Genomic DNA, 13,920 nt, shown 5'->3' with positions numbered 1-13,920 from the left:
AGCTGGGACAGAGCTGTGGTGGCTGACATAGCGGAGAAGACATAAACCTGTTCAGCTAAAATCAATCAAAGTTTCATTTTGCATACGAGCTATAGCTAGAGTGAAAAAGAGACTGTGGCTGTCTTCAAAAAATATAATTCACAAAAGCTAAGTTCTGCCCATCAAAGACAACTGGTAAGTAGTTGTGCATGTTAAAATTCAGAAAAACAGAAATGCTGCAGAAAAAAACTGTTTTTGTCCAGCATTTCTGAATAATGTCATCATCCGCCGAATCATCTTTTTTTTCTGCAGCAAAACAGTTTTACCGCAGCATAATGTTTACATGTTTTTCTGCGGCAGTATTGCGATTAACTTTTTATTCGGAATAATCTGTGACAGTTTTTCTGCAGAAAAACCAAAAAACCAACGTTCTTGTAAAGAAGCGTTTGTATCTGTCTCACCCCCCCCCCCCCCCCCCCTGCGAGACATACATAAAAAGTAAATAAACCACAAAGGCTGATTGCAAGATTATCCATTTATTACATAGAAGATGATTTCACAAATAATTGCACACAGAACCCTGCCAAGCAGGGAGAGAAATTGGTTTATTCAGAACGGTTTACCGTGGGATGTACATACACTTTTACAGGATCCTTCAGTGATGTACACCTGTCAGATGGAAGACGATTGTTTCGTTACTGAGCTTGAGCTTAGTTTAACTTCTTTCCTAACTAAGATTTCATCTTGATTGTTGCAGTATATTATTTTCACAATTTCGAGTCATTCACCACAAAATCTGCAAGAAGCTTGTTTACTGACAAATAACTCCACTTTTTTTTTTTCCGTGGAAAAAAAATGGTGTTCACTGCAAATTAGCCCGTGTTGGACACTGCAATATTCTTGGCAGTACGTGCATTAGAGACAGATGCAGAACATGTTATTATTGAGTGAAAATGATCCCACATTACAAAGGGTTCTTCTCATCTTTCTTTATTTGGTGTTTAACGTCATTTTCAACCGTTCAAGGTTATATCGCGACGGGGAAAGGGGGGGGGGGGGGATGGGATAGAGCCACTTGTTAATTGTTTCTTGTTCACAAAAGCACTAATCAAAAATTTGCTCCAGGGGCTTGCAACGAAGTACAATATATGACCTTACTGGGAGAATGCAAGTTTCCAGTACAAAGGACTTAACATTTCTTACATACTGCTTGACTAAAATCTTTACAAAAATTGACTATATTCTATACAAGAAACACTTAACAAGGGTAAAAGGAGAAACAGAATCCGTTAGTCGCCTCTTACGACATGCTGGGGAGCATCGGGTAAATTCTTTCTTGTCCCATCCAATATGGGACTCCCCCTAACCCGCGGGGGGTATCACATGCATGTACACATCAGTTTGACTTAGATCTAGTCTATAAACAAAGTTGGAAAAATATAGACAAAGCAACTTTTTTGGGTATGTACATGTGTCAAAAAAGAAAAAAAAGATGAATAATAAAATTGCATAATCTTGTAAATATACAAGCAAAATGTGTTTTTATTTGGTGTCAGTTGGGACCAGTAGACTCAATCACACACTGAACATCATACATAAGATGATCCAATCTTTCACTAGAGGGTCAGCTCTCTTTTTCTAAATGCTTACAGTACATTCATGCTCAGATCACACACAGAACACCATGTACAACAGACAGATAAAAGAAACCAGCATGCAAAACAATTTGAGAACAGCTTGTTAAAAAGCTCTTCATTTTTAATGTAATAATTAATTCAGTTCTTATTTTTCTAAATGCTTTAAGTGTCAATCATGCTCTGAGCACCACATACACAAGACAATAAAAAACAATGAGCATGCAGAAAATCAAGACCAATCTGTTCAGTGCTTCTGTTACCATGCCGGAACATACACCTGATCATTCTTCCTCAGTGTAGAGCAAAAAGATGCAGAGTCAGCATAACAGGTGTGGTATTGCTGAATAATTCACTGACTACTGTCACTCCAATTTTTTTTCTCTCAGTTTCCACGTGTACCAGCAGTGACATCAACATTTGTTCAAATATAGACTGACTTGACAAATCCCGTGAAAATATGCAGCAAACATGACTTAACTGACACACCTGGCACTAAAACAAACTTTACGACACCACCGGCATGGATAAACAAAAGACAAGCACACAAACAAACATGCCAACACTGTAATTATGAACAAAACAAGACGACACTAACCAAGATCCTTGGCAAAGGCTAAATGAAACACAAACGGGGAAAGGGATTGTCATAAACAACCAAAAAGCACACATACACTGATGATTACAATGGGAAATATAAATACATGCAACAGGAATAACACACTTACACACTAGTGTGGACTGAATAAAAATAGTGCTACTTTAATCTACTTGATGAAAAAAGCAGACAAGTCAATAAGAAGGACTGTCTTTCAGTGCACAGACCATTAACATTTCATTCCCCAAACTTAGATGTGATTGCAAATAATTCAAACAAAATGTAAGTAGCTGTTAACAAGTTTCTTAACGTTGAATTGTCCCTGCAGTATGGTGACTATGAGCTGAATAAGAAAATAAATGTAGAGAAAAACATAAATCATGATCAAAAACACAATTTGACACTAAAAAATAAAATAAATAAACATGCACTGAAAAAACAACGGGGGGGGGGGGGGGGATTGGGGGAAGAAGGCCCACATGTACAAATATATATGCAAAAGCAAGCATGCATACAAGGCACAAATAAAACATTACATTCAGGCCATGGGGTGTGTGACAAAACAACATGCGTTTCTATCTAAATGTCCCTACTAGGTATGATGTTCCTTCAAATGAGTAATATTTCCTTTCCAATTAGACTGTTTTCAATTATTCTCTGAGAAACTTAGTACTCTCTGGTGTCAGGTTAATGATGGCAGCAAAATGGAAGTAGGAAATACAAACCGGTTCCTTCACTTGTACTAAGAAACAACATTCTAGCTTCAAACCATACAGAAACATAGATATGTTCAAATCTGAAAAACAAAGAAACTGCAGTGGTATATGTAATGAGAGGACACCTTGCAATAAAGGACACCCGTTGTGCTATCTCTAAGAACTACTCTCCCTGTGTGGAAAGAACACCTCAACTCTACAGACAGTATGTTAAGACCAGTTACAGGGGTGTTCTCTCACATGAGGAATTCTTGTAAACAGCTTAAACATTTACATATTGATCTGTCATTATGCACAAACTTGAGCTCAAATTGCTTCCACAAACCTACTTACTTCACAACCCCACCGGCTGTGAATAATGACAATTTTATCCTAAAATTAGCATGTTAGAACAAAAGCAAACGCAACATAGAAAGAAAACACAAATACAAACATTTAGTTTGGCAATAACTGGCAGGTAGTCAATCTCATCTTGAAAAACTTTGTAGTATAACGGACAGAAAGAAACTTTAGCTCTGTGTGTGTGTGTATGACTGAGAGAAATCTGATGATATAAATATTATGCAAGAGAGAGAGAGAGAGAGAGAGAGAGAGAGAGAGAGAGAGAGAGAGAGAGAGAGAGAGAGAGAGAGAGAGAGAGGAGCATACTGTTTGTGCATAGAAATAAATCACTGAACACATAGAGGAAACTGACAGGTTTGCTGTAACAAAATGTGCTGCATGTGGAGTAAACAAAACGCTGTCATGGAGAAGAATAGCTTAAAAAAAAAAGCTACTGGAGAGGAATAAACATCTGCCTCCCTTCCTTTTATCCGCAACAGAAATAGTCATTCTTTTCTTTCTTTATTTGGTGTTTAACTTAGATAAATTAGATAAATTAGAATATCACATGCATGTTCTTTCTTTATTTGGTGTTTAACGTCGTTTTCAACCACGAAGGTTATATCGCGACGGGGAAAGGGGGGGGGAGATGGGATAGAGCCACTTGTTAATTGTTTCTTGTTCACAAAAGCACTAATCAAAAAATTGCTCCAGGGGCTTGCAACGTAGTACAATATATTACCTTACTGGGAGAATGCAAGTTTCCAGTACAAAGGACTTAAAGGCACAGTAAGCCTCCCGTAAACCATCACAGATACTGTCAGGCTTTTACACACAGTACAAACACCCTTCCATTTGAACGCTCACCAAACGGGAACATCCTAGGTGCCCTACGTAAAGAGCGAGCAATTTTCAAAGAATTTATTTTGCGTGGTTTATCTTACCCCTGAGCCATCGTGAACCTGTGTGATCCAGTTTCCCTTTTTCGCAATGCAGTCATCAGTTTGTAATTTGAATGGGGCTCGCTGTGAGCTTATCTGCAATAGCACGTTATGTACCTCTGACTTTTCACGAAACAAACGAATGTGATTCATAAGAACTCTAGCGATGGCTTTTGACTGCCAATAAACCGCCGTCTGCTACGAAAATCACGACCTTGCGTGACCCTGCTTTCGGGCTTTTCAAACTTTCAAAACTTCGAATTGTACTGATCTTGTCTTGATGAAAAAAGAATTCTTTTATGATTTAAGAATGTTTGTGTAACAAGCTGAGAATTTATTATTTAGATTTTAAAAGTTAGGTCTAGCGCCAAAACGCACCACGGTCCGAATCATTCTGATAATCATCGCTCCACGGCTATCGCCAGTTGAAGGGAAGTAACTCATTTTTGACCTGAGTTCAGGATGGGTCCGATTGAGATTATTTCTTTGAAAATTGCTCGCTCTTTACGTAGGGCACCTAGGATGTTCCCGTTCGGTGAGTGTTCAAATGGAAGGGTGTTTGTACAGTGTGTAAAAGCCTGACAGTATATGTGATGGTTTACGGGAGGCTTACTGTCCGGGCGTGATTTCCGGTATCATAACAGCCGTCCAGCACCAAAACGAGGCGCCATTGTTGTAGTAGACCAAGTCCACGAAATGAAATTCTTTGAAAATTTCTCACGCTCGACAGAAAGCAGCCAGGATGTTCCCGTTCGGTGAGCGTTCAAATGGAAGTATGCTTGTACTGTATGTAGACGCTCGGGGAGCTCTGTGATGGTTTACGGGAGGCTTACTGTGCCTTTAACATTTCTTACATATTGCTTGACTAAAATCTTTACAAACATTGACTATATTCTATACAAGAAACACTTAACAAGGGTAAAAGGAGAAACAGAATCCGTTAGTCGCCTCTTACGACATGCTGGGGAGCATCGGGTAAATTCTTCCCCCTAACCCGCGGGGGGAGAAATAGTCACAACCAAACAGATCGGTGTGAATGAATTACTGTTACAAGTTTTAAGAATAATAGTATGCAAGCAAACACAATATAATCTTGATACAAAATGAACCACAAACACAGACATTTTGCTGTACATGTAGTACAGTGAAAAAAATAAATGCTTATCAAGTCACTTCATCAGAAAACCTGGAATAACTGAGAGTAGTAATTGTGTAATATACGTGTAATTAACCATCTACCCAGATAAACCATCGCTTACAAGATATACGGTTCACCGTATGCACACATACATTACACGTACATAAACAGTTGATATCTATGTTACGTTGATAATATCAGTCTTACCTTACCTTTGTTACATAGATAATAACAAACTGGCTATAAAATGATTTCGATACTGGTCACATACTTTCCTTGCAGAAAGCGCATATTTTCGTTAAGTTGGGGCGGCCGCTGGCATGCACTGTGTCCCGAGTTCTTTTTGTCGAAAAGAACACTTTCCCTTTGAAAAGCATGTTGCTTTGGCAAGGGAGAGAACTGGTTTTAACTACTTAGGGTAATGGCCAATATGCTTGCTTGCGTACTTTAATGTTTACGTCAGTTACTTTGACCAAGCTCGCTGCAGGAAGTTCATGCTTGGCTATCAAAACTTGAGCATAAAAACAATTCTTGCAGGCACTTCTGCTTACGTTGTAGTTGAGGTTTGTTCAGAAAATAAGAGAATCAGAAATACAGACAGCATTCACGAAAAGACTTTCTTTATTTGGTGTTTAACGTCGTTTTCAACCATTCAAGGTTATATCGCGACGGGGAAAGGGGGAGATGGGATAGAGCCACTTGTCAATTGTTTCTTGTTCACAAAAGCACTAATCAAAAATTTGCTCCAGGGGCTTGCAACGTAGTACAATATATGACCTTACTGGGAGAATGCAAGTTTCCAGTACAAAGGACTTAACATTTCTTACATACTGCTTGACTAAAATCTTTACAAAAATTGACTATATTCTATACAAGAAACACTTAACAAGGGTAAAAGGAGAAACAGAATCCGTTAGTCGCCTCTTACGACATGCTGGGGAGCATCGGGTAAATTCTTCCCCCTAACCCGCGGGGGGTTCACGAAAAGACGCATAATGAATAAGTAATAATACTGTACATGAGAATGAGGTCATGACTGTTTTTACATATATATCCAGGTCTATCTAATATAGATAGGGAAGAAAGCTTTCTCCAAAGTGACAGCACAACTTGCTACGACAACATCTAGCAACTGTCAGACGTGGGATTCTAAAATAGATATCTCCAGGCCAACTGACATTACTGAGAAAGCCGTGGTTTATACAAACTTTTTAGTCCCCATATTTACTAACAAAACCCCAGAAACCCTTCTGCCCAGGCTTTGAGCTTTTGTGGAAAATCGCGAATTTATGTAAAAATCTCACGTCTGAAGGATCGAAAGCAAAGCAAGCTAAACATTTTTTTCCCGTGCAATCAAATGACAAAGTCACTCACTTGTACATGCATGGTTACTGCTGTTGTCTGAACAAGCCAGTGACAGTGCAGCACAGATGTAATAACACTTTCAGTTACTTGACATGTAGATGCTGACAGGTAACAGGTTTTGCCAGCAAAAATTAATGAGTGACCTTGCTTCAAAATACACAGTCAAATGAAAAAAAATGTCGCTGAAAAGGCTTAGCAAATTCAGCCAGTGAAACAGATTTGTCAGTCTTTTCAATAAGCTGACAGTGAGGTCACCAAATCCATTTGAAGCAAGTCGACCTTGAACAGTGACAATGACAAACTCCATTGGGGATTCTGTGTGCTGTGTTCTCCAATAGCATCACAGGCTTTCTGTGTGCTGTGAGAGAGTTGCTCTAAAGTGCATACTGTACTTTCCAAAGAAATGGGAATCATATTCATGTCGAACACACACTGCATTATGAATACAACTCTTTCCCAGTGCAAAAAAACTGATGATCAGCCAGCACGTATCACATGTAACCCATGCACTTCTGTGACTGGTTTTCCATCCATTCTGCACAACCCGCCACTCAGACAAGGTCTACCATGAAAGAAAGCACAACGGTTTTGAATCTTTGAATTCAAATCTCTCTCTCTTTTCAACCATTGCTTTGTTGCAGTTGTCAATCTAAGCCACTTCCATGTATCACCCAGCATTTCTGTATACCTGTTTTTCCAAGCTTTCAGAAAGTGCTAAAACAGCGCCACTTCTCAGATTGTGTCGTTTTCTGGACATGAATTCTTCTTAAACTCTAGACAAAATGTACAGAAGGGCACTTGCTGCAAGTTGAATTAACCATCAAAGTATTCATCTTTAGAGGGTGAAAGATCTGTTGTTTTTGCAGCAGTCACAAAACACTCTATCCACCTCCGGTCACACAGGCAGTGTCATCCATTCCTCAGTCCTGTCAACAATTCCTCCATCATCCAATCCTCACAACAATTCATCAATTCTGTGAACAATTCCTCCACAAGGCTCAACCTTTTTGGCACACTTTCTGTAACGCAAAGCCCGAGTATCCGATCATTTCAAAGCTTGACACATTATGCATGCATTGAAAATGTCGATAGATACACTACATGTATACAAATGAAAGTTTACAAATCTGTGCAACAGATCAGAACTGATACAAGGTCTGCAGACGTGCAGTGTTCCTTTCACTTAAATCAGCAATGAGGGTCAACATACTAACAGTAACAATCCTAAACAGCAGTGTTCTGAATTTTCATGTTGAAAAATAGGGGGGGTGGGGGGGGGGGATAGAGCCACTTGTTAATTGTTTCTTGTTCACAAAAGCACTAATCAAAACATTGCTCCAGGGGCTTGCAACGTAGTACAATATATGACCTTACTGGGAGAATGCAAGTTTCCAGTACAAAGGACTTAACATTTCTTACATACTGCTTGACTAAAATCTTTACAAAAATTGACTATATTCTATACAAGAAACACTTAACAAGGGTAAAAAGAGAAACAGAATCCGTTAGTCGCCTCTTACGACATGCTGGGGAGCATCGGGTAAATTCTTCCCCCTAACCCATGGGGGGATGAACTACAACTATTTCGTTATCAAAACAGTCAACAGCAAGTTTGACCACTCTACACGATTGTCTCCTCCTGCATACAGATCTATCTAAAACAGCGAAAGTAGATAGCCTGCAAAAATAGATTGTATTCAGGAGGAGCCAATGTTCCTTTTTTCGCCTTTGATGTTACTTTTTAATTCATCCTTAGCTATCCCGCCCATATACATGAACATCAAAAGTATCTTATTGCTTATTAGCCTCCAACAAACAAGAGCTATACAGGTTTAAAACGCAGCTTTTAACTGCAGTTGCTCATTTCTTGTAAAAACTTGCCTTTAGCATATTTCATGCAAACATTTGCAGAAAATTGTACAATTAAAACCAAAATATACATATATCACAAAGTTCTCATTAAAAAAATGAGAATTTAATATAGGACAGGTGTGTATATATTGTAAATGTAGAAATGACATTAAAAAATGTCCAACCATCATTCAGTAGAAGTTATATTCACAGGAATAAAACTTGACTGCATGAGGAAAACAATACAAAAACAAGACGCGTAAGGCGAAAATAAAACATTTAGTCAAGCTGTCGAACTCACAGAATGAAACTGAACGCAATGCAATTTTTCAGCAAGACCGTATACTCGTAGCATCGTCAGTCCCAGCCCTTGGCAAAGGCAGTGAAATTGACAAGAAGAGCGGGGTAGTAGTTGCGCTGAGAAGGATAGCACGCTTTTCTGTACCTCTCTTCGTTTTAACTTTCTGAGCGTGTTTTTAATCCAAACATATCATATCTATATGTTTTTGGAATCAGGAACCGACAAGGAATAAGATGAAAGTGTTTTTAAATTGATTTCGAAAATTTAAGTTTGATCATAATTTTTATATTTTTAATTTTCAGAGCTTGTTTTTAATCCAAATATAACATATTTATATGTTTTTGGAATCAGAAAATGATGAAGAATAAGATGAACGTAAATTTGGATCGTTTTATAAAAGAATTATTTTTTTTTACAATTTTCAGATTTTTAATGACCAAAGTCATGAATTAATTTTTAAGCCACCAAGCTGAAATGCAATACTGAAGTCCGGCCTTCGTCGAAGATTGCTTGGCCAAAATTTCAACACACACACACGCACAGACACACACACCACACCCTCGTCTCGATTCCCCCCTCTACGTTAAAACATTTAGTCAAAACTTGACTAAATGTAAAAACAGTGACAAACATGAACAGTTTCTCATTGCATTTTAAAACCACCTTTTCATAAAAAAAAGAAATTCAAGCCAATCTGGTTTGTTAAAGTTACCTATCTACTAAAAAAAAAAATAGCATGAGACAAAAAGCGGTTAAAGCCAGGCAAGGTGTATGAACGTTGGCGTGATCAGATATCTTCATGGAACAACTGCGTGGCTAATATCTCCCCGGTGACAATCGTCTGACAGGACACGGTGACAAGCTTCTTTCTCGGCGACGTGCCGCCCGTAGAGCTTCCAGCGCTGGAGACAGCCGTGTCGCTTCCGTTCGACCGAGCCGAGTCTGGTACCGAGCGAGGGCTGTCTCCGAGAACGGAGCGGTTCATGAAGTGTCGCTCGGCAACCATGGAGAGGCGCGGGGAGATCTCGTCGTCGTCACTGAAGTGGATGTCGTCGGGGTCCTTCATGCCCTCCAGCTCGGCGTGGTGGAAGTTCCACACAGGGACCACGCCCGCCCCGCTGGGAGCCGCGTCCGAGAAAGAGTAGTTGATGCCGCCGATGTTGAGCGGCGTGGCGGCCTTGGTGGGGTCGGTGCTGTCGTCCAGGTCCGGGTAGATCCGGCAGATCTCATCGTTCATGCTACCCATGGGGGTGTCCGGCTCCCGCGTCAGGCCGTCCAACGGCAGCTCCAAGCGAGCGGCCACTTTCTCGATCAGCTCCTCGATGGATTCGTTCTCCTTCCACACTTTGGTTGCTCTCCAGCGGGCTCTGCTGCCCTTGGGCGCCGGGATGGCATCGAAACACGCCATGTCCCCGATCTTCAACACTTTGTTCAGATCATCAATGTTCTTCCCGAAAATTGTGCGATCGATGAAAACATGTTCATGTTTTCCCAGGTCAATGATTCCCCACAGTTTCGCAACGTGAAAAACTTTCCCTTTACGGTTGGTCACGGTTGGCTTGCTCTGCGCTTGGGGGCGACTGCCTGTGATTATGACATTCAGCCGAGTATTCTTTATCACAGATACAGTTTCGTCGTCGGAGATGGTGAAAATGTTTGAGTGTGACTGAATGAAGCGTTCCAGCTCCGGCTTGCTCCAGCCGATAGTGTTGCGGAGAGACTCGGGCGCCTGGGAGAAGTGGCCGGAGAGACTGTTGACCTTCATGTCTCCCTTCTTGTCGATGACGCTCTTGATGAACATGACGGCCTTGTACTCGTTGGCTGTCATGGTGATGGGGCCGGGCTTGCCACTAGCTGACACGGCCGCCGCCACCTTGGCTTGGGACAGAGTGGGCTTGGTGGCCGGCACCTCCAGAGACTTGGGGCGTCGCTTGATCTTGGGCGTGTGCTGGCTGGGAAAGCTGAGGGGCCGCTCCAAGATGGGAAACACATCATCCCTGCCCTCTATGCTGGGGTCATTGGCGTTGGTGTGAATGTTCTCCTTGAGGCACACCATGTCGTCCTTCACCTCGAAAATGAGCGGGTGTCTGAGCAGCCAGGCGTAGAAGTCGTTCTGCGGCCCCACACACTCGCGGATGTCAGGCGAGGCCTGTGACAGGTGGCCGGCCAGGCTCTTCACCGGCATCCACTTCTCTCCCTTCTTCAAGAGTTTGGCACGAAAATACTGCACCGCCTCCGTTTCCGTGGAAACGTCCGGAGCGCTCTGGGTGGAGCTGGAGGCCGGGCTGCTTTCACGAAAAGTCCCCCCAAGAGGAGCTGTCCCGTCGTTTAAGCTGACCAGGTTCCCATTGACGTTGAAGAGGGACGGGTACTTCAAGAGAAACTTGCGAAGGCCCGCCTCGTTCCCTCCAGCGCTGGTACGCATGTCCTGCGTGAAGTTGCGACTACCGAAGCGGCCGGCCAGCTGACTGATGGTCATGGGGGTGTTGCTGTACATCAGGATCTCCAGGAAGTACAACATGGCTTTGTGGCCCGGGTCGTCAGCCATCTTGCTGGGCTGGCTGGTCAAGCGTGACGGGAAAAAACGATTGTCACTGTGCGCTTAACACCTGGAACCTGGGAACGGGGTCGGCAGACCTTCTTGGCAGACCTTGCTCGACCTTCTCTCTGCAGCAGTGGCTGGGAGAAGACCTATTCTGGAAACAGACAGGAAACACGCTGTAAGTAAAAGCTGGTGTCCACATGGGTTGAAACTTATGTCTTCATTGAAATTATTAGTAGTATTAGTGGTTAAATAAAACTTGTTGCTTCGTTGAAATTCCTATAAGTGGATTAAACTTATTGCGTCATTGAAATTGCCATTAATTTTCATTACTTTTTGGCTCACGTAAGTGTAGCCTATGCGATGCTAACTTTTGTCTGTCTGTGCGTGCGTGCGTGCGTGCGTATGTATGTCTGTGGTAGAAACTTTAACATTTGACTGAACACCGAAATACTAATTTTACCTGGTTATTATACAAGCAACAGCTTCAAAGTTTTGAAGCAATGATCAACATTTTGTCGGTACGTATGTAGTTAAAGTGTGTATCCAAAGAAAACGAGTGGTGGGGGGTTTTGGGGGGGTAAAAACAGCTGACTGGTTTGTGTCGTGTGTGGTATGTAGACCAGGTCAGGGGTCAAGGTTAGGTCAGATCGCGTGAAGGATTGTGGTATAGATACAGTTATCACCGAGCTGCAGTTCGCCGATTCGGAGAAGACGATTTCACATTGTTCGGTTTCGTAGCTCCAGAAAAATAGATAAAGATACCAAAGGAGATTTCCTACAGGTTAATCTGCACAGCGTGTTTCCAGTGTCTGCGTGAGAAAGCGCTGTCGAAAGCGCAGTGTCGATCTGGCCATCTGGCAGTCGTGTCCCCGTAAGTAGGCTACAGACAGATCTAGATCTAGTGTCTCGCACTCTTGCACCGTGTCACCTATGCTTACTGTGTGTGTGTATGTGTGACGGAGTGATTGAGTTTGTGTTACTGTTTGTCGATTTCTTACGTGAGCCTTGAAGGCTTCGCCTCTTGTTAGATTTTATTATGCAACAGATTTCAGTTTGCAGCGCTTATATGAATAAATAATGGGTAAAACTGAAAAGAAAGTCACAGTCACACTCACCAAAATAATTTTTATTCAGCCTAAGAACAAACACTTCATTGGCTATTCAAATAAAAACCTATTGTTAAAAATAACATCCCCCGGCATCAAATAACAGAAACTAGTGCACATTGCTAACTACATTGTAGCTAAGTTGTGGGACTGGGAGTAATGCAATGTTGACCCTTTTTGCAGATAATTCCCGCATGATAAGAAATGATTTATTTTGCACACAATGCTACAACATGATTTCTTAATTAAGTTCATAGAATAAATTTGCTCCCTTTCCAATAAATTATATACAGCTGTTACCGTTAGAAGCAGTTACTTGAGCAAGATCATGTTCTGGACAACATTAAAATGAAAACAGGAATCAGGGTGAGCCTGCATAACCTGTAATAGACCCTATCGGTATTCCAAGCTCTCGTAATCTCTCGCAAACTTCAGAGCATAGCAAAGCATGTGGTACAGCGATCTCGTGCGAGCAGCACAAGCCAAGGTTCGAAGTTCTCGCGATGTTCAAAGCATAACAAAGAGCGTGTCTCGCGAGAGCTGCTCAGATACCGAAAAGGTCTATTCATAAGTTGTCGCTATTTGGAATACTGAAGTAAAACTGGGGTTAACTTCCTTGTTTGTTAGTTACTGTTCGTTATTTTCTGACAACTTATGAAGTGCCTACCTCATTAGCTTCAAAACACACCGTACGAATGAGTAATTTGAGAATGTTCCTACTCCCCAGCACTTTTGGACGCTCTTTTCCGTATGCTTCCTGCGACCAGATGAAAATAATTCTCGTCGCATCTTGAAACCTACCAGCTACAAAACTTGAAGTCTGACCTGAGGCCAAAAATCCTGGAACGCCGAAGAAGAAGAAGAAGAAGAAACCTACCTACACAGGTCGGCCAGCTGCTGAACTGAAGCAGACGAACTTAAAATGGCCGCTGATGACCTCGGTGAACCGAGATTTTACATTTTCGTGTTGATTTGGAAAATTAAGAAAGAAAGATCCTCAATAGCTTGTGCGAATGAATTATGCATAGATGTAATGCATAAACTGAGACAGCTAAACGCTTAATTGTTTCTGAAGGCTCTAGAAAGGGAATCATCGCAAGAATGACATCACCGACTGGAATCTGTTCCATCGGGTGGAGAACTTTCGCAAAATACCGATACTAAAAGTGATGTAAATGCAGCAGATGCGTTACAAACACTATAAAAGCCAACGATCACTTCGACGTGGACCCGATGCAAGTCGTACTATATTTGTGGCAAGGTTGGGACGTCCTAGAACTGAGTATACTTACTTTATAAGTCGCCGAAACGTGTAACGAAGTTGACGAAAGCAGCCATCTTGGGAAGGTGCCCTGGCATTCCCACAATCCTCGAGGTATCCTTTGCGCAGGTGCATTTCATTAGTCGCCATCTTGGAGCCGAAAT

At 41.6% G+C, this 13,920-nt stretch overlaps 1 protein-coding gene across 1 annotated transcript; it reads right to left on the bottom strand.

Annotated features, from left to right (window-relative positions):
* Positions 1-499: 499 nt before the first annotated feature.
* On the bottom strand, positions 500-13,852 carry LOC138965269 (uncharacterized). The gene is made up of 2 exons (XM_070337389.1): positions 13,788-13,852; positions 500-11,540 (listed from the first exon to the last, which is right to left on the bottom strand). The coding sequence occupies exon 2, from the start codon at positions 11,390-11,392 to the stop codon at positions 9,632-9,634; it is 1,761 nt and encodes a 586-aa protein (XP_070193490.1). The 5' UTR covers positions 11,393-11,540; positions 13,788-13,852; the 3' UTR covers positions 500-9,631.
* Between the last annotated feature and the right edge of the window lie 68 nt (positions 13,853-13,920).

The sequence above is a fragment of the Littorina saxatilis genome, linkage group LG4 (genome assembly GCF_037325665.1).
Source record: "Littorina saxatilis isolate snail1 linkage group LG4, US_GU_Lsax_2.0, whole genome shotgun sequence".
NCBI lineage: Eukaryota > Metazoa > Mollusca > Gastropoda > Littorinimorpha > Littorinidae > Littorina > Littorina saxatilis.
Note: the sequence above shows the minus strand (reverse complement) of the source record. Positions and strands in the feature narration are given on the sequence as shown.